The sequence below is a fragment of the Otolemur garnettii genome, unplaced genomic scaffold (assembly GCF_000181295.1).
Source record: "Otolemur garnettii isolate 467f Iridium unplaced genomic scaffold, OtoGar3 scaffold00148, whole genome shotgun sequence".
Lineage (NCBI taxonomy): Eukaryota > Metazoa > Chordata > Mammalia > Primates > Galagidae > Otolemur > Otolemur garnettii.
In genome coordinates, this window is record NW_003852543.1 from 4,730,172 (window position 1) to 4,750,869 (window position 20,698).

The 20,698-nt window shown below is 41.7% G+C and overlaps 1 protein-coding gene across 1 annotated transcript in view; it reads left to right on the plus strand.

Annotated features, from left to right (window-relative positions):
- Positions 1-20,698, plus strand: part of VWA3B (von Willebrand factor A domain containing 3B) — a 184,199-nt gene that overhangs the window by 62,397 nt on the left and 101,104 nt on the right. The window contains exons 8-9 of the mRNA XM_003799288.1: positions 11,812-12,008; positions 18,033-18,187. Coding sequence (XP_003799336.1) covers positions 11,812-12,008; positions 18,033-18,187 — 352 coding nt within the window. The remainder of the gene's footprint in view (positions 1-11,811; positions 12,009-18,032; positions 18,188-20,698) is intronic.

Here is a 20,698-nt window from a genome sequence, read left to right on the forward strand (position 1 = left end):
ATATGTGAAAATCCTTTTCCATAAGGACAATTGTCAAAAACAATGAGAAGTAATTAATTTTATGGCTGCCTGAGTTTGTGGATCATAGTTAGGACAAACAAGAAGTACACCAAAAAGCATTTCAGAGGAAAAGCTCGGGAATGAGATGTCCGTTGGTATCTGAAAACCTCTGATATATTCCTAAGAATCTAGAAGGCCATGCATGAACATGCCTGGGCTATGCAAATGTTCAGAAAAAGATTTAAGAAATCCCAACGCTCTCATCCTGGGCTGACCTTGAGGTTTTGCATGAGCAGAAAGTGAAGGTTGAGGTAGAGTTGTGAACTGCTACAGCAATAGTCCAATGCACACACACAGATCCTCAGCAAAGGACAGCTCTAGGCATTTAAGAAACTCAATTATTACTTAACCCCTGAGTTCAAGAGCAAAGAATCCAGTGGCAACATAATGCCAAAAATACAGATTCCACAGCATTCAGAAGCCACTAGACAAACAACAAACTGAACCACAACAAACCCTGGGAGGTGGGAGAATTGGATTTCCAGAGTTGCTACCTTTTATTATTTAAAATGTCCAGTGTTCAACACAAACTATGAGACATATAAAGAAATAATGAGTATGGCCCATATACAGAAAAACATGCAATTAATAGAAACCGTCCCTAAGGAATCCTAGACGTTGACCTTACTAAAGATGTTTTACTAGATAAGGATGCTAAATATTTAAAACTATTTTAAATATTTAAAAAAAATAAAGGAAACTATTTCTAAAGAACTGAAGGAGAAAGAATGATATCAAAATCAAATAGAGATATCAATAGAGAGAGAGGAAATATTAATTTTTAAAGAAAGAACCAGATAGGAATTCTGGAGTTGAAAAAATTCTAGAATATAAAAATTAAAATAAAGAGTACACTGGGGGTGGGGGGGAATTCAACACCAGATTTGAGCAAGGAGCAAAAATCAATGAATTTTTAGATCTGTCCATTGAGATTACCTGGTCAAAAGAGAAAATGAATATAGACTGAAGAAAAATAAACAGAACCTTCGAAACCTATAGTACATGACATTAATAGCAAAATATGAACAATAAGAGTCCCAGAAGGATAGTGGAGAGAATAGCAGAAAGAATACTTGAAGAAATAATGACTGGAAACTTCCCACATTTGATGAAAATATTAATTTACCCATCCAAGAAACTCAATAGATTCCAGTAGAACAAATTCAAAGTAGTTCTTACATAGATACATTATAATCAAGCTGTTGAAAGCCAACAACAAAAAGAGATTTTGAAAGCAATGAAAGAAAAGTGAGTCAGCACATAAAAAGGATAATTGATAAGAACAACAACTGATTTTTTTGCATCAGAAAACAAGACGACCAGAATGCACTAGGATGAAATTGTTGAAGGGCTGAAAGGAAAAGGATTAGAATACTATATCCACCAAAAGTATCCTTTATTTCTAGCAAATGTACTCTATAGAAATACTAAGGAAATTCTTCAGTATAAAATGAAAGGATATCAGAGAATAACCTGAATCGTGTGAAGAAATAAAGAACATCAGTAAAGATTAACTGCATGGGAAAAATATAAAAGAGTATAAATTTTTTTTTTTTTTGGTTCAAAACTTTTTTCTCCCCTCTGACTTAAAAAAACAACTTCATAATGCACGAAGCATTATGAAGCATATGAGCACACCCATAAAAAGATATAAGTTCTATGAAGATGACAAGTGCAATGAGGGAGAAGGAAAGAGAGGTATATAGATTTCACATTTTTGCATACTATTGAAATTAAGTTGATGTTAATCTGAACTAGATGGTGATAAATTAAGATGTTAATTATAATCTCCAAGGGAACCATTAAAAAATAGTAAAAGAAATGCCAAGAAAATTAAAAGGGCACACTAAAAAATATTTATCTAAAAGAACAAAAGACATGATGTGTAGAAAACAAATAACAAAATAGCAGACGTAAATCCTACCATATCATTTATTATATGGATTAGTCAGCACAGTGGTGTGTACCTATAGGCCCAACTAATTGGGAAGCTGAGGTGACAGCATTGTTTTAGGCTGGGAGTTCAAAGCTGCAATGTGCTATGATTGCACCTATGAATAGAATAGCAGTTGCACATATCAAAATCTCACCTCTAAAAAAAAGTATAAATAGATTAAATACTTCAATTGAATAGCAAAGCTAGGAAAATTGGTTAAAAATAACCCAAACCATGATTCAATTATATGCTATCTAAAAGAGATACATTTAGATTGAAAGACATAAATAGAATAAAAGTAAAGGATGGAAAACAATATGTCATACAAATATTAACAAAAATAGAGTGGAAGGGGCTATATTAACTTCAGACAAAATAGTCTTTAAGACAGAAATTTTTACTAGAGACAATGAAGGTGTAACAATTATAATACAGGGTGGACATAAAGTTCATGTGCAATTTACATGTTAAGCTATTTTAAATTGCACACAAACTTCATATCCACCCTGTATAGGCAACTATACTGTTCAATATATGAATGTCAACCAATGTTACATATCATATTAATAGAAGAAAGAACAGAAACTCATAATTATCTCAATAGATGTAGAAAAATCATTTGACAGCCTATCATGATGAAAACACTCAACAAACTTCAGACTATAAAATACCTCTTTAACCTGATAAAGAGCATCTATTAATACCTAATGCTAACATCATACTTATAGTGAAAGAATAAAAGCTTTCCCCTAAATTTCAGGAATAGGACAAGGATATCTACTCTCACAACTTCTATTAAACGATACTGGATGTTCTAGTTAGTACAGCTAGTCAAGAAAAAAGTAAAAGTATCCTCAGCTCGGTGCCCGTAGCACAGTGGTTATGGCACCAGCATATACACTGAGGCTGGCAGGTTCAAAACCGGCCGGGGCCAGCTAAACAATGACAACTGCAACAAAAGACTAGCCGGGCATTGTGGCAGGTGCCTGTAGTCCCAGCTACTTGGGAGGCTGAAGCAAGAGAATCCTTTACCTTTTTTTTTTCTTTTTGAGACAGAGTCTCATGCTGTCACCCTGGGTAGAATGCTGCGGAGTCACAGATCAAAGCAACATCAAACTCTCAGCTTAAGTGATTCTCTTGCCTCAGGCTCCCTAGTAGCTGGGACTACAGGCGCCCACCACAACGCCTGGCTATTTTTTTGTTGTTGCACTTGTCATTGTTTTAACTGGCTCGGGCTGGGTTTGAACCCACCAGCCTTGATTGGTATATGTGGCTGGCACCCTACCCACTGAGCTACAGGCACCACCACAAGAGAATGGCTTAAGCCCAAGAGTTTGAGGTTGCTGTGAGCTGTGATGTCATGGCACTCTACCGAGGGCAACATAGTGAGACTCTGTCTCAAAAAAAAAAAAAGAAGGAATAGTATTCAGACTGAAAAGCATGAAGTAAAACTGTCTCAATTTGCACATAACACAATCATGTCTGTAGAAACCCTAAGGAATCCACAAAGCAACTATTGGAGCTAATATTAATAATATATGAGTTCAGCATAGTTGCAGGGTAGAAGATCGATACACAACATTTAATGCATTTTTATATACTAGCAATGAATAATCTGAAAATGAAATTAATAAAACAATTCCATTTATAGATTAAAATAAAAATTAAAATATTAGGAATAATTTAACCAAAGAAATACAGGACTTGTACACTGAAAAAAACTTATAGAACATCATTGAAAGAAATTAATAAGACCTAAATAAATTGAAAGACACATATTCATGAATTAGAAGACCTACTATTGTTAAGATTGTCATGCTTTCAAAATTTATCTACAGATTCAACACCGTCCCTCGAATATCTTTGCTGGGCTTTTGGAGAAATTGACAAGTTAATCCTAAATTCACGTGGAAATGCAAGGGACACAGAATAGCCAAAAATATTCTCAAAAAAGAAGTTGGAGGACAGATACTTCTCATTTTCAAAACCTACTACAAAGCTATAATAACAAAGACAGTGAACTACTGGCATAAATAGATAGATCAATGGAATAGAATTGAAGGCTCATAAGTAACCTCAATAAATGATTGTCAGTTAATTTTTGAAAAGCGTGCTGAGACATATCAGTGGGGAAAGAATAATCTTTCAATACATAGTGCAAGAACAACTGGATATCCACATGCAAAAGAATGTAGTTCTACTCCTACCTCACACCATAAATGAAAATTTAACTCAAAATGGATCAGACTCTTCAATGTAAGAGCTAAAACTTATAGAAGAATATATAAGTGGAAATGTTAGTGACCCTGTGTTAGGCAATGGTTTCTTAGCCATAATAGCTAAAGCACAGGCAACCAAAGGGGGAAAGAAAAAGATTATTTGGACTTAAAAAAATTTATAAAGTTTTATGCTTTATAAAATTTATGAAAAGACAGCTCACAAAATGGAAGTATTTGCAAATTCTTTATGAAAAGACAACTCACAGAATGGAAGTATTTGCCAATTACATATCTGGCAAGGCTCTAGATCCAGGAAATATATGCATAAAGAACTCTTACAACTCAACAATAAAAAGACCAATACCTAATTTAAAAAATATTTAAATAAACATTTCTCCAAAAACTTTATACAAATAGCCAATGAGTACATATGTTGGGGGGTTTGCGTGTGAACCCTGACCTGGGTTAAAAGCCAGCTGGAAAAAGCGATGGTGAAAATGTCTGAGTTTAAAACAAAGTCTAAAGGTATCTGGAGAAGGCTTACATTAACTCAGACTGAGTAGTAAGACCTTTCAGAAGGCTTTTATTGATTTCCAACAAAGGTGCATATGCAAAAGATAGGGTTAAAAGAATCCCAAGTTCTCAGGAAGACTGAATAGACAGAGACCCTGGGTAAGTGGTAGCGGGCTAGTAAACGGGTAGGAGGGTGTATGTAAATAAAGGGGGAAAGAGAAGCCAGTTCTATTCCTGTAGGGGGAAAATAAACTAGGATTCCTAATCTAACTACATATTCAAAGAGTTTAATCCTTTCCATTTGTTGACTTTCTAACACATAGGCCTAGTCCAGCCTGTTGGGGCCTCCAGGTTTTTTTCATCTTGTGTGGGTTTGAAGAACCCCAGGGACTGTCCATCTGTGGGAGTTTCCCTCAATACTACAGGATTGAAGTGGGGCTCCCCATTGAGAATTCAGCCTATCTACCTCCCACATACTTAAAAGATGTTCAACATTTCATTAGAGAAATGCAAATGAAAGCTACAAGATACTAATTAAAAAGACAGGTTGGATGTGTTGGCTCACATACCTGTAATCCCAATCCCTCCAGACTGAGGCAGGAGGATTGCTTAAGGCCAGAGTTTGAAACCAGCCCAGACAACATGGCAAGACCCTGTCTCTAAAAAAAGTAAAAATAACTCAGCATGGGGGGGGTACATCTGTTGTCTCAGCTATTCAAGGGGCTGAGACAGGAGGATCACTTGAGATAGGGAGTTGGAGGCTGCTGTGCAGTGAGCTATGATCATGTCATTGCACTTCACCCTGAGTGACAAAGTGACACTCTCTAAAAACAAAAACAAAAACGCCCACTGACAAATGATAACAAACGCTAGCAAGATACTTGGGAGGCTGAGGCAAGGGAATCGCTTGAACCCAAGAGTTTGAGGTGCTGTGAGCTGTGACACCACGGCAGTCTGCCAACAGTGACATAGTGAGACTCTGTATCAAAAAAAAGAAATGCTAGCAAGATATGAAAATCAGGACCATCACACATTGCTGCTGGGAAGGTAAATAGTCTAGCTACTTTGAGAGTAGTATGATAATTCTTCAAAATGTTAAACCTAGAGACAGCATAGGACTCAGCAATTCCTCATGTAGGTATATACCCAAGAGAATTGAAAACTTATGTTCACGCAAAAACTTGTACGCTAATGTTCATAGCAACATTATGTATAATAGCCAAAAAGTGGAAAAAACCCAAATGTCCATCAACTGATGGTAAACAAAATGTAGTATAGCCCTAAAATGGGATATGATGTACCTATAATAAGTAGTTTATTATTGATACTTACTACAGTATGGATTAACTTTGAAAACATAAGCTAAGCTTATGCGTAAGTTAAGCCAAATGAAAAGATTCCAGACACAAAAGACCCCATGCTGTGTGATTCCATTTACATGAAATGTCTGGGATAGGCAAATCCATAGAATAGATTAGTGATGAAAAGAGAAGAATGAGGAGTGACTTCTAGTGGGTATGGGACTTTATTTTTGAGGAGTGATGAAAATTATGGAATTATATAGTGGTCAACAGTTGCACCTTGTAAATGGACCAAAAACCCACCAAATTGTATTTTAAGAGAATGAATTTTATGGTATGTGAATTATATCTTAAAAAAAAATTTTTTTAAGAATACATGCAATAAATATGCCAACTACATATTTTTCTAAAAAAAAAAAAACAACACCTTAGCAACAGTGATGCAAGATGAAAAAGGCAGCAAATAGTTTAATTTTCCGAGGGAAACAGATGCAGTTTTCTGTCTTGGTTTAATTCCAGCATTCCCGCTCTGTTTCGGAATTCTCATCCTCCCTACCTACCGCATGAATTTCAGGTCTCTCAGACTAAATTTCCCACATTCGATCAGTCTTTTTCTCACTTCTTAATCTCAATTATTCTGTAATGCTCTAAATATCAGGAGCTGGTCTGTGTTTATACTGTGGTGCTACAGCTATTTTCAAGGCAATAATTGCCTAAGGTACAATTTGGTGCCTGATCCTCCACACTTTTCAACTTGTTTTAAGTGGGCATTTAGATGCAGATCCATTAAATGTGGCTTTTAGTGGTTTCTTCTCAGTCTTCAGGCAGGTTTGATACTAAACCGACTGCTACTCTTGTTGCTTAGAAGTCAGCTGCAGGTGTTGGAGTTTAAAAACTCTTCCTGCAGCTGCCTTAGTCACAGCCTGTATCTAAAGTAATTCTTCTTAAGCTTCCTTCTTTCAGAATTATAAGGCAGAAGAGAACATGGGAGCAACAGAGAACCATGTCTGTAGGAGGGCATTAGCTTCTCTTCTGTGTTCTCTCTGTTATTGGTGCTCGTGTTCTTTATTTCTGTGTCTGATTCTTTTGTGCTTCTTTGTTTTTTATTTCCTTTCTCTTCCTCCCACTTCTGGCCACCCTTCCCCCAGCCCCCAGGGTTATAGGAATTAGGAGCACTGAGGGTTGGAATAATTTTCCACTGATTTCCATAAATCAGTTCTCCACTGATTTATAAGCAAGTTGAGCAAGCCATGGTGCTCTTTTTACAACAGAGATTTTACTTTGATTTTATGAGCATTAATAGGAGGAAGTAAAAATCATTTTATAATATTCCAGAGTAGAAAGAGCCTACAATTCATCAGGACTCCCATTCTCCCATGAGCTTCATAATCACACACTCTAAGGGGCCTCTCCAAGGTTATATGACACAGTCTGCTCAAGAGCAGACTCTGAAACTGCCCATGTGGACTCACGTGACATCACTCCATCTCCTTGGGCCTCAGCGGTCCTGTGAGGGATGAGTTTAGCCCCTGGGGGACTCCAAAGAATGTTTGCTGGGTGTCTGCAGGGTGAGTCAGTTTTGTAGAATGGGGGTGGGTTACACCCTCCTCTCCCTTGTCCTCCTGCCCCTCTCTGGGCTCCCCTGCAGTGCCAGGTGAATGTGCTCAGCACATGGCGCTTTAGCAAGTGTAGATTCACAGAAAATACTGGTTAGGAAGTGAGGCAGACAAAGGGTGGAACTGCCCAAAGATGGGCTGCTCTCTGGCGCTACAGTGTCGCCACTTGTCTCCTGGATCTCAGGCTGAGAAAGGCTTCATCTCACCTTCAGAGAACCCTCAACCCTCACAGCAGCTATCTGCTGAGCCAGCTCACAGGGAGGAAACCTCACTCATCTCACCAGCCAGCCGGAACCAGATTGGATTCCTTTTGCTGACAGTTGCTGTCTTTCTCTCTCCCCTTCCCAGCTGTCCTCAATTCCTTCCCCTACCTTCTTCTCTTCCTCTTCCTGTCCTTCCTCCCTTCCTTTCAACCTTCCTTTTCAACTAGGTCACAGCATTCTTTTCCAAACACCACTTTACATGTGGTGGCCAAGAGTTTGGGGTATTGGATAATGTACCCAGTTGATGTCTATCAAATAAGTGCTCCAGAATGTTCTATGAAGAAAGACTCTGGAGCTAAATAACTGGATCCCCAAACAGCTTTGGGAAATGGTGAGCCCCAGTTTTCCATAAGAAAGTCCTAAGAACTTTGGACTGCTCTGAAAAGGGAGAAGTGCTTGCAAATGTTTCTTTTTAAGCTCCTCAAACTTTTCATAAGAAACCCTCCTTCTGAATAGCCGCCCCTCACGTGCAGTGGAAGCAGTTTCTGTAGAACCCACTGTTAGAAGCAGCAGACTTGATATTCTCGAGGCTGGTCCCAGCTCTAGAGCTCTGGGACAGAGCTCTGATTTACTGACAGTTCCCTTGAGAGGCACCTGGACCTAGCATGGAGGGAATGAAGTGCCAGACAAGCAACTTTCAGTGGAGGAGGCTGGGAGGAGGCACTTCTGGTGGTGACAAATTCTTGATGGCTCCAAGTCTCTGGGAAGCTGAGCCTTGCGGATGGGTGGATGAAGGATGAGGGAGGCAGTGGGCACTGACAAACAATGCTTAACTGATCTATTTGCTTGTGGCCCTGGCTATAGCAGCAATGATTTTCAAAAGTATTATCCAGTAGGTCTCACTCATTGAAAAATTTGTTCTGAGATTAACAAGCAGGATGAAGAGGACCAAGCAAGTCAATTCTGTGGTACAGACGTGCTCTGCCATCTGCTTCCCTCTCCCATTACTGAAAGAAAAATCTTTAGCAGTCTGTGCGGTGGAATAGGAAAGCCGTATAATCAAGATTAGCTTTGAGTTCACACCTCTATAATAAATGAAGGCTCTGTGGGTGAGAATTCATGCAACACTTCTAATTAAGATAACTGCAGGGGAATGGAAAGGACCCCTTAATAAGTGACACCCTTCTCTTCCCCTCCTGGAGAAAATGAGGTGCAGCCACTAATTGGTGTAATTAGCACTGAAAGTTAAAAGATTTCCTCCTTTCTCTCCTTTTTTTTTAGTGTTCAAACACCTGGGCTCTTTATTTTTGATTACTAGGCTACCCCTTCTTCCTTTTATGAAAGTTCAAGTTGCTTTGGGGTCTTGCTTGAGCCTCATTTTCAGATGGAAATTGGGAACCTGAATCCTTTGGGCTGCACTTATTAAGGGGTCCTTTCCATTCCCCTGCAGTTATCTGCTCCTGGCTGATGCTAGGAATCAAGAATTAATCTCTTGCTCTTTAAAAACCCTTGCTAGGATAGATTTGAATGTGCTTTCAGGAAATTCTCTCATCTTTATTATAAAAGAAATCAACCCAAAACAGAACGGAAGGATAAGGATTATGTTGCTATGGAAATGATTGCATGAAAATTTTATTTCCTACTACACCTATTGAAGGAGAAAAGAAAATATCCTCCCAAGTAGAAATTAAGAGGAAACAAAAAACTTAGAATGTAATTAACAATAATTGAAAAAAAATAATCACCCCAAGGGATTCTCCAAGAAGGCTGATCTCCCTGACACAAATGGCTCTATCCTCTTCTTGCTGCTGCTCTGTGATGCAGGAGAGTGTGGAGGAAAACCTAGGAGCCCCGGGAAGCTCTGGCTGGAGCTCCCTGAGCAGGGTGAGGAGACACTTTGTGATCCATGTAGAAACCATCTGCTGGTGTTGGGGATGGTCCTCTAAGGGGATTTACAGGCCAGGTTAATTTAAAGTTCAAAAGCTGAAACAAGCGTTTCTGAACACTCCCATCTCCAGCAGGTTTGGGAGTGAATCCTTCCAAAGGTGTTCTGTTAAAATTTGAGGGCATGTAGGCAGGTGTTGTGGTGGGCACCTACTCTGGAGGCTGAGGCAAGAGGATCACTTGAGGCCAAGAGTTTGAGGTTGCTGTGAGCTATGATGCCACAGCACTCTACCCAGAGTGACAGAGTGAGACTCTGTCTCAAAAAATTAAAATAAAAAAAAATAGAGGGCATGGATCACATGACGCTTTAATGGACAGATCCTTTACATATCATCAAAAAGCAATTGGCTCTAGAATGTTTTATTTCTTCAAATCTTATTCTGATTATAGATCTCCTTAAATATAATAATGGGTAAGTCTGGGTAAAATTTTTGTTTCCCTAATGACCCGTGCTACTTTTTAACTGATAGTATAATTTCACTTGCATCTGTATCTGGGGGAAGCATTAAGTAATGAGGTTAACAGTGAGAAAGCTCTCTCTACCTTAGACCAGCTGCAAACCTTGGCTGCACAATACAGTCACCCAGGCAGCTCTGAAAAATGCCAGGCCATACTCCCAGACCAGTTAAAATCAATCTAGTAGACAGGATCTAGGCATCAGTATTTTTAAAAGCTCCACAGGGGATTCCAGTGTGAGGACTTGGGAGCCATTGATCTAAGTGGAAATACACATACTCTGTAGGACTGGTAGACCTGGATAGCGAACGTCACTAAAAAACCATCCCCCTGCCCAACCCCCTCCTCCTCAGGTCTTCCTAGGGCTCTAAGAGTCCCAGTGGGGCTAAAAGCTCAGGGGCTTTCTGCCTTCTTCCCAGTGGTGTGCAGATAAATGTTTGGCAACCCACTCCCTGGAATTAAACAGAGGCCTGGTTAGTGGCACATGTGGATTTTCAGAGTCTGTAAATACCCCCACCATGGTCAATTTCACCTACTAAGGCACTATCTCTGAGCTTAGAGTTGGGAGGGTCTGTGCACAACCAGCTGGGGAGACCAAGGCTTCCTTCCCAGCTCCAATTTTTTTCACCCTGTCCTCTGTACCTGCCCCCAAGGAGCTCATTCTCCCTTAGGGAGCATTTAGGGTTTTGAACCACCTAGATAAATACTTCCCCTTTGTTTGATGTGCTGGCTTATCCTGCTCAGGTAAGATCATGCCTCCTCCTGGTTAAAGTGACCTCTGGAAAATACCAAGGGAATGTTTCTAAGACTGGGGATATTTGGGCAATTGACATTCTGGGTTATATTTTATCCTTGTGAACCTAAAGTGAGTTGTCCTAGAGACAGCTCTGGGTACCTGAGCCAACATATAAGGTTCTAAGCCTCCAGAGCTGAGACCCAGGCTGTGAATCAGAATAAACTCACCAAGGCAATACAGGAGTTTCATGGGAGCCCACCTGCCAGCCTTTGCAGGTTGATTAACTCTACCTAGCCACAGGCTGTGTGCCACGACATCTCTTTCCCCCTCACGACAAAGCATTTTGACTTGACTTTCTTGCTGAATTGCTGCCATATATATATGAAGACCAAGCAGATACTGTCTTCCAGGTGCCTAGGTAGTGGAGTGACGCACCCTAGGTAGTGGAGTGACGCACCCAATTTGCCCAAGCTTATGGGTGAGGAAGAAAGGCTTGAAGCCAGAGTTCCTGATTCCAGCTACATACGTGCACACACACACACAAACACATAGCCAGCCTTGGTCTATCGGCCAGCTGCACCCATGCATGGGGCCAGTCAACTTAGGCAAAGGAGGAAGTGAGATGAAAAGTAACAGATTTCTTGCTTTTCAATCTTGTGAACTAATTCTTTGCCAGTCCTGCTTTGGAAAGCACGTTTTCTGACATGAACCATGGGTTTTGTGGTCTAACAAAGAACACATTCCACCTTGATAAATGTGAAGTTGGGGGTGTAATGTGAACGGCTCATGCAATGCAAATGGCTGATGAGTTGCGATTCCAAACACAGAGTCAGAAGCAACCTCTGTCGAGATCATGTTAAATCCAGAAGACACCTGGGACTCTGAGAAGTGGCTGCAGAAATACGGTTTGAAGGCCCAGAAGCTGTCGTTGTATGATATCCTCGCAGAATGCTCCTTCCGCCACGCTGATGGAGTCGTGGATATAAAAGCCAAACCAGAGGATGAGTCTGTGCAGACCAATGCGGTACGTGAACTGAACTCCTGGGAGGGGCTGTGGCCTCGCCTTGGGCCCTGGTGTGTGAGGCCTCCCTCAAATCAGAAGCCAAGGGCAGGACCACGGTGGGGAGGCAGCAGGTCAAACTTTGTGGAAGGAAGGGGTCTCTTCTGCTTCCCACCTTTCCCTTCTCCAAAGGGCACCTGTAGGAGTGGAGATAAAAGCTGGGAATTATTTCTAGACATAAGTGAATTATACATGAGCAAGGGTCTGGGCTGGTAGAAATCAGGCATTTTTAGTCTCAGAATTATTTGACATTGTACAAACAGAGTGGCTTTTGTTCCTCCATATTGGATGGAAGCTATGGCTAAAGCAGGCATTTCTGTGGTCCTCTTGTATTTCCACTGCCTTGAAGACGAACTATTCCATGGCTACCGGCCCCCATATAGGGGAATTACAGTAATTATAAAATAAGATTCTTTAACGGGTTGAGACCCTGGATGGTTGTCTAGCAAATACTTTGAAAACTCTATTTCCAAATGCCAAAAAAGCTTCTCATAGTGCCTATCTCTGGCTCCTGATGAGAGGAGAATGCTCTATAGCAGTGGTCCCTAAACTCTAACGTCCTGAATCTGAGTTTGCATCTGAGTTTGCATCCTTCGTAACAATTCCCAGGCAGTGCTGAAGCTGCTGCTCCGGGGGCCACACTTTGAGAAACAGCAAAATGAGGGCCAGGAACTAGAAGGCTTAGTGTCAAAAGTTCAGACGTGTAGAAAAGGCTAGGTAATGCCATATGTGAAACAGAAAATTAGAGTCAAATGAATATTGCCGATTCATAAAAACAAAGGAAAGCTTTTTAGGAGCTGATAAGTCTCAGTTTCTTAGTGAAAGCTACAATGCAAACTGCAGGCCTGTAAGTAACTGAGACACCTGGGAGAGGAATTCAAGGCCCTCCTCAAATCCGAGGTCTCCTTATGTGTTCTTAAAAGCTCCGATCCAAGCACAAGATCATTACTGAGATGTTTGGCAGTGGTGGGACTCCAGACCCTTGACACTTGTTGTCAGGCTCCCTTGGGGCCGCCTCAGCCACCCCATGCTGTGTTGTTGCCCTGCTGTTCCTGGCATGTTTACAATAAACTGCAAGAAGGAAAATATAAAAATTGAGTTAGAACAAGGCAGAATTGATGCAAGACTTGTTTCCTGGCTTATCCTGGGATGCAGAGTAATTGCTCTAGTGCAGGGAAAATCTCATTTGTGGGTTTCCTCCTCCAGCACACGTTTCTGATTTTGTAGACATTATCCAGTAACGTTCAGGAAATCATACTTAACTAAATTTTCATTTTAAAAATACATTAGACTCTGGATATTTAAAAATATAAATCCCTGTCAACTTGAACATAGCTTACTGTGAGCTCATGACAATGTGCTATGCTCCGTCGAGCTCTAACCCTGATTTCTCCTTACTCTTTATTGGCAATTTTTAATCAATTTTACGGGGCCAGTCTGAAAATTTTAGCTCATAAAATGGGAATTTTACATTAAATTTCTTGCACTAACCAGTAATGAAATGGTAAAGGATGAGCATTATATTGTACAGTGATCCTCTTACACAAATATTGAGGAAAAAGGGACAATTTTATTTTTAGTATTTCAGACTACATATCCAAAACTGGATTCCTAGCTAAAATTGTGATGTGTATAAAGAAGGGAGAAACTGAAGCTGTGAATTAAGTAGATTATTTAGGGTCCCCTCAGACTCCCATTGAGCAAGATCCTCTAAGCTTTTGACTATAAAATCTATTTATAGGTACAGATCCAGAACACTCATTTACAAGAAATAAATAATGAAAAGGCCTTGCTATGTAGTGATTCAAAGAAGAATGAATGGGAGGAGACAAAAATGCGTTTCTAATTAGGAGACTTTAGTCCAAGTCCAGTAACTTGGCATTTGGGCACACCTGAAATCACATGGCATGCACGGTGGCTTACTGCTTAGGCAAAGCCCTGATGTCCCCAAACCCATTCTTATCTCATCACTTATTCCTCTAACAAATCCTGAGCTTCTGCTATGCACCAGGGAGTGCGTTGTGGTGGAGGGTACACTGGATCTGGGTGTAAACGTTACTTCTACCAGTTATGAAACATTAAACAAATAATCTCACCTCTTAGATCAGTGGTTCTCAACCTTCCTAATGCTGCGGCCCTTTAATACAGTTCCTGTGGGTTGTGACCCACAGGCTGAGAACTGCTGTCTGTCTTAGCATCTCACCCTCCAAATCTGTAAAATGGGTGGTGTGAAGTGCAGATTTAAAAATGCATGTTTGAGCACAGTACCTGGGACAGAGGGAGTCCCCATAGATGTTACCTTCCTTCTTTTCTGTGTTATAAACATTGTGAGTCAGAAAGGAGCATTTCCTGAATATCTTCATGCTTTATGTACAAGATGAGCATTTGCACTCTTCTTTTACAAAAGGGAAAACAGAGTCATAGGACCTCGGAGAGCTTAGGTAACTCTCTTGTGATTGATCTCAGCAGGAACAGACAGTACTTGAATTCAGGTGTACCAGGCTCTCACACTGTACTTTTCCCACTGTGACACATCACCCCCGACACAAAGCCTGCCTTTCTGTAGCTTGTGGCCTGGTGTTTTTCCATTTGGCTGTGCTTAAGATACATGCAAGAAATGCTGTGTGATGAGAGTGGGAGTGGGGAGAAACATTTTGGTAACCCCCTAAGGAACATGGTGTGAATGAGAGAGAAGACACCTTTCTCCTCCTGTCCTCACCCTGCTGTAGAGGTGCACCCTTCTCCACCTGCCTTGGGTGCATAGGACGGATCTTATCAGGCCTTCTGACCCCCTTCTCATCAATCACCACCAGACTCCTGAATTCACATCCCCATGTGGTTCTGAGCATCTCTTCTCTGACCCTCCTCCACTCCTCCCTGACTCCTAAAAATCCCTCTTCCTTGCCCTCTGGAACTTGAAGTCATCAGCAAACCCCCAGTGGCCTCCAGTCCTCTGTGCTCCCTCTGCCTGCCTGTCTGGATTCCCTGCGTCTCCACAGCCCTGTGGAATGGGGGCTGGTTCTCTCCCTTTCCCTTTGGACCTGTGGGCCCAGGGGTGGGAGGTGACCTCCTTGCTGCTTCTCCACCTTGCCCCTCTCTCCTCCCAGGCCAGCAGACTAATCTCCCTACCGTGCCCAAGCTCAGCCTTGTCAGTCCTTAAAGATGACAGCTTCACTCTTTAATCACCGGCTCCAACCTGTTTTAATTCTTGCATATTTCAACCCCTACAGATGACCCTCACAATTCCCCGACCTTTCATTTCTTTAACCTTCTTTTCTTCTTCACCCATCGCTGCCTTTCCTGCCTGAGACATACTCTCACCTTGTCATTACAATAATCATGTAATCATAATCCCAACCCCAGGCCCCAGCGTTCCCCTCTATGATCACTTATTGTGGGTCCTCTATTGCCCTGTCTTAGAGTCAGTCTGTCCCCCACCCTGGGATATGCACGTTACTTACTGTTCTACCACCTTTGCTCTGCCCTGTCCATCCATTTGTCCCTCCCATGCATCCTTGACCAGTTTACACTACTGCACACATCTGGAAAAACTGGTTTCTGCCCTTTCTGGCTTATACCCGTGCAGTTGACTGCACTGGTAGAAGCTAGAGGAAACACGTAGTCCTGAGGCCAGGTTTCACTTAACTCATGCTGCTGACCTCAGTGGGTTCTTTGTGCTGCCCAGCAATCCTCCCAGCCTCTCGTTCTCTGAGATGTCTGCCTTCAGCCTTCCGGAACCGAAACATCCAGCAGATGAGCTTGCCTGCCACGTCACGGGACGCAGAGGTGAATGTCATAAACATCTGCCTCCACGCCAGACCCCAGCGTCTGCAGGGTGCACTTGACATTTATCTCCCCAGTCCTCAGGCTGCCCTGTTCTCACCACTCTCAGGACGCTCCCTCCATGTGCACACCAATCTCTCTTCCCTCATTCATTCATTCTTCTTTTCCTACCTCATATCCTCAATAGTGCCCTAGCTTCTAGATCTTTCTGGTCAGCATACAAACATTTTGCAATGTCTCTCATCTTAAAAATGGCTTTTTGACTCCCACAAGTGCCTCTGGCTCTACCTCACTTTCCTTTTTGGAGTTGGATTCCTCAGAATTTCTCAATTCTCCTCTCTTGCTCTTTTGAAGCTACTCCAGTGAGGCAAAGACCCTCCCCCATCAAGCCCACTCTTACCAAGTCAAGGGGTCAGTTCTCAGTCTCTTTCTTCCTTGCCCCATTGTCCACATTTGCTGTGGTTCCACTTCCTTGAAATTCTTTTGTCTGCAGAATGTACGCTGTCCTAGTTTTCCTCCTACCTCACAGACTGCTCTTGGCCAGTCATCGTTGTCCCTCCTTTCCCACGTCCCCACCCTCCTCATGCTGGAGGGCCTCATGGTGCAGTCCTCCTCGGGCCTCTTCCCTGTCCACACTCATTCCCTGGTCACCTTGTCGGGTCCTGTGGTTGTTAATCCCAAGCGCCTGTGGTGACTTCCAGACCTGTATCTCCAGACCAGAGTGCTGCCTGATCTCCACCTGACGACGTGCCATGTCACCTGGATGTCTAATAGGCATCTCAGACCTAACTGACACTCAGTCTTGATCTTCCCCCCTAGCTCTGTCCCACTATCTTCCTCCTAGAAATTTATTGCATCTCCATTCTTTCACATCCTCAGGACTGAAGATCTCAGAGTCACTCCTGACTCCTCTCTTTCCCCTCATACATCTGATCTCTCCTTAAATTCTGTCAGTTCTGTCTTCAGAATGTCGGTCGGCACCTGACCTTACACCTTTTCACCCTACCAGACCTCCTGACTCCCTGCTTCTGCCCGTGATCCCCAGCAGTCCCTTCTGAGATGTGTTAGATGTGTCACTATATGTCAGTGCTCTCATTAAAGGCCTGAGAGGCTTCCTTTCTCACTCGGGGCAAAAGCCAGAGCCATTCCCATCAGTGGTCAGGATTTTCAGGATTGGCTCCCAGCCCTCCTCCTGGTATTTCCAGCCTCAATTCTCTCTTCTGTAACCCACTGTCTATGAATCAGTACTGATCTTCCCCAAATCAGTGTGCCAGGCGAACTCTGCTCACGGTGTCTGCACTTGCTGTACCCTCTGACTTCCTCCAGACCTTCCTATGGCCACGCTCTTTGTTCTCTCCGGCCTTTGCCAATATTTCACCTTCTCTGTGAGACTTTCTCCATTAGGATTTAACTTGGTCCTGTGCCTGGCTTCCCTTTTTCAGTATTCTCTATTCTCCTTCCTTATTTTTCTCCGTAGCATTTGTCATCATCTGACCTTCAATATCGTGCTTTGTTTATTGTCTGGCTCTTCTCTGTAATATGAGCTCTGTGAAGGCAGGAATTTTGGACTTTGTATCCGTTGTATTCCTGGTGCCTAGAAGAGCTGCTGGCACCAGTACAGGGTGAATACCTGTGGCCCAGTGAGGGAGGGAGACCTGATGAGAGCTCGCTGTCCTGGAGGGGGCCTTTGTCCTTGCACAAGTTCTGTGTGTCCAGGAGAGGGGGCTAGATGTGAGCTGGGGAGCTTGGCTGTTTGGCTTCATGGAAAGTAGGTTTGAGGAGAGTCTTAAGTCTCACCTTCCCAGAATGGTCTCCCTGGCCCTTCGGTTCACTGTGAGCTCTTCCTTCTCTGCCAGGACTTGCCCAGTCTTTATTGCCTCGACCCAGCATGAAGTACTGAGTATTTAATTCTCAGCATTCCTAATTTTCTCTCTTTCTTTGTGTGTGTCAGGGGGAAGGAGTCTCCCTGCCGGAAGCATTAGCTTTTCTGGGGCACAGATGTGCTCACTCACGTCTTTCTGACTATTGTTCTTGACATCTAGCACCGGGCCCCCTGTAGAGCGGGCCCCAGACCATGTTTGGCTGAACTGACGATTGAATGATTTACAGTGGGGGTGAGTGCTAAGAGCTGTGTCCCTGGGCAGAAGCAGAGGTGCCCTTCTTTGTGTGGTTTCTGAATGGCTTCTGTCCTTGTCCCTTCCTTAGGAGACCATTAAGAAGACAGTCCATGCAAAATACTGCAGCAGGTTTGTCCACGCTCCCTGGAAGGATGGGAGCTTGGTCCACGTCAACATCACCAAGGAGAAGTGCAAGCTGTTCTGTGAGAGGATTCACGCCGTCCTGGCCCAGATCCAGCAGAGGTCAGTGTGTTTGCAGGAGCGTACTCACCTCCTAACTAGACTTAGTCCAGTCTCTCTTGAAATTCAAATCTGCTCCATCTCTTTCTCTCCCTTCTTTAGTTTTAGTTCCCCTAAAAATTGTACTTATTTATGGAGTATAGAGCAATGGTTTGATATCTGTATACAATATATAATGATCAAATGAGGGTAATTAGCACATCCATCACCTCAAACATCTATCATTTCTTTGTGTTGTGAAATCCTCTCTTGTAGATTTTGAAAATATACAATAAATTACATAAAGCCATATTCATGCTACAGTGCTGCAGGACACCAGAACTCATTCCCCCATGACCCAGCGTCCCCACATCAGCCCCTCCCTCCTACTGTTCCCAGCCTCTACTACCTGCAATTGTACTCTCTACTTCCACAGCTCAAAAGTTTTTTTAGTTCCCACATATGAGTAAGAACAGGTAGCATTTGTCTTGTTTAACTTAGCGTAATATCCTCCAGGCTCATTCACGTTGCAGTGAATGACAGGATTTCATTCTTTTTTATGGGTGAATAGTATTCTATTGTATGCAGACCAGTATGAGCTCAACCAAGAGAAATGGCCAACGAGCTTCATTAAGTCAAGGTTGCCATCGGATGACTAGCTGGTAGTCACTGATAGTCTTGTTAACAACAAAGGAGGATGCATGGATTCGGATTCCAAGCTGCCTTGGTGCCAGTGCAGATTCTTAAAAATAGCCAAGAAGGGTATACTTATTGCTAGGAGTGACTACACACTCCTAGTAGGAGGCTGAAGAATGTTCTGCTCATGCCTTACATCTTGTGTGGACTACAGTTATATTGCAGAAAGATACCATACCTGTCCTCTGTCCAAGGCATCTGTTCTAATGTGGTGAAATATTTGAATACAAAGGAATAATGCACATATTTTAGAAATCAGCTTAAAATAATGTCATGGGATCCCGCTCAAGCCTGCAGGGCCCTCAGAATCTGGAAATGCTCTAGAATATGCTGGGCTAATGCCGTGACCTCAGGTTGGACCCCATGGGGACAGTTTGCTTTAATGTTTGCACCTCCCAGGTGCCAGGGGGCAGGTTTAGACCACAGGACCAAAGTCATTTAGATGCGTGGGTTCTGATGCCAGACAGAGCTGGATTCTAATCCTAGCTCTCTGCCGCTTGCTGTGTGACCCGTGGCAAGTTAGTTAATGCCTTTGTGCATCTGTTTCCTCATGTATAAAGTGGTCATGGTAATGTCATGTAAAAATCTGTTCTGTGGATTAGTAGATACTAAATCTAATGAGCTTAAGTTAGTACTAGTCTGTAACAGTTATTTGAAAATGAGAGCTCTTTTCCGTGCCTGGTTTATCCTATTTAATGTAATGTCCTCCAAGTTCATCCACGTTGCCAGAAATGACAGGATTTCTTTCTGTTTTATGGCTGAATAGCATTCATATATATTCTGTATATGAGTACTATATATAGTATATATACGAATACTGTATATATCTCACATTTTCTTTATCCATTTTATTATTAGATGGGCATTTAGGTTGGTTCTATATTTTTGCTATTGTGAATAGCACTGCATAAACATAAGTGTGCAGATAGATATCTCTTTGACATACTGATTTCCTTTTTTCCTTTTTTTTTTTTTTTAATACAAACCCAGTAATGGGATTGCTGGATCATATAATAGTTCTGGAATCTTTCTTTTCCAACAGGTCTGACTGGTGATTATCCATTTTAGTGGTCTTCTCAAAGAACCAACGTTTGCTTTCTTTTTTTTATCTCTATAGGATTTTCTGCTCTGTATGTCATTGATTTCTACTCTTATTATTATTATTCCCTTCTTTCTCCTGACTTTGGGTTTAAGTTTCTTAAGATGGATGCTTTAATCACTGATTTGAGACACTTTCTTTATAATGCAAGCATTTAATTCTATAAATTTCCCTCTGACTTCTTTAGCTGCCTCTCCCAAATTTCGATATGCTATATTTACTTTTCAATCACTTTAGAATATTTTCTAGTTTCACCTGTTATGTTTTCTTTGACCAAAGGGTTACTTAGAAATGTGTTGTTTACTTCCCAGATATTTATAGATTTTCCTGATTAGTTTCTGTTATTGATTTCTATTTTAATTTCACCGTGAGTAGAGAAAGACTGTATGATTTGAATTCTTATAAAACTATCGGAACATGTCTTGTGGCCTAGAATGTGAAAAAAAAAAAAAAAACAAACCCTGCTTTTGTTGGATGGAGTGTTATATAACTATCAGTTAGCTTAAGTTGGTTGATAGCATTGTTCAAGTCTTCCATGTTATTACTTATTTTCTCTTTAATTATTCTAGAAACCATTGAGAAAGAGCATTGTTAATCTCCAAGTGTAGTTATTTCAACTATAGCCTTCAATTCTCCTGTCAGTTCTGTTGTTTCTTTGTATATTTTGGTACTCTTTTAGTAGGTGCATGTATGTTCAGAAGTGTTCTCTTGATGAATGGGTTCTTTTACAATTACAAAAC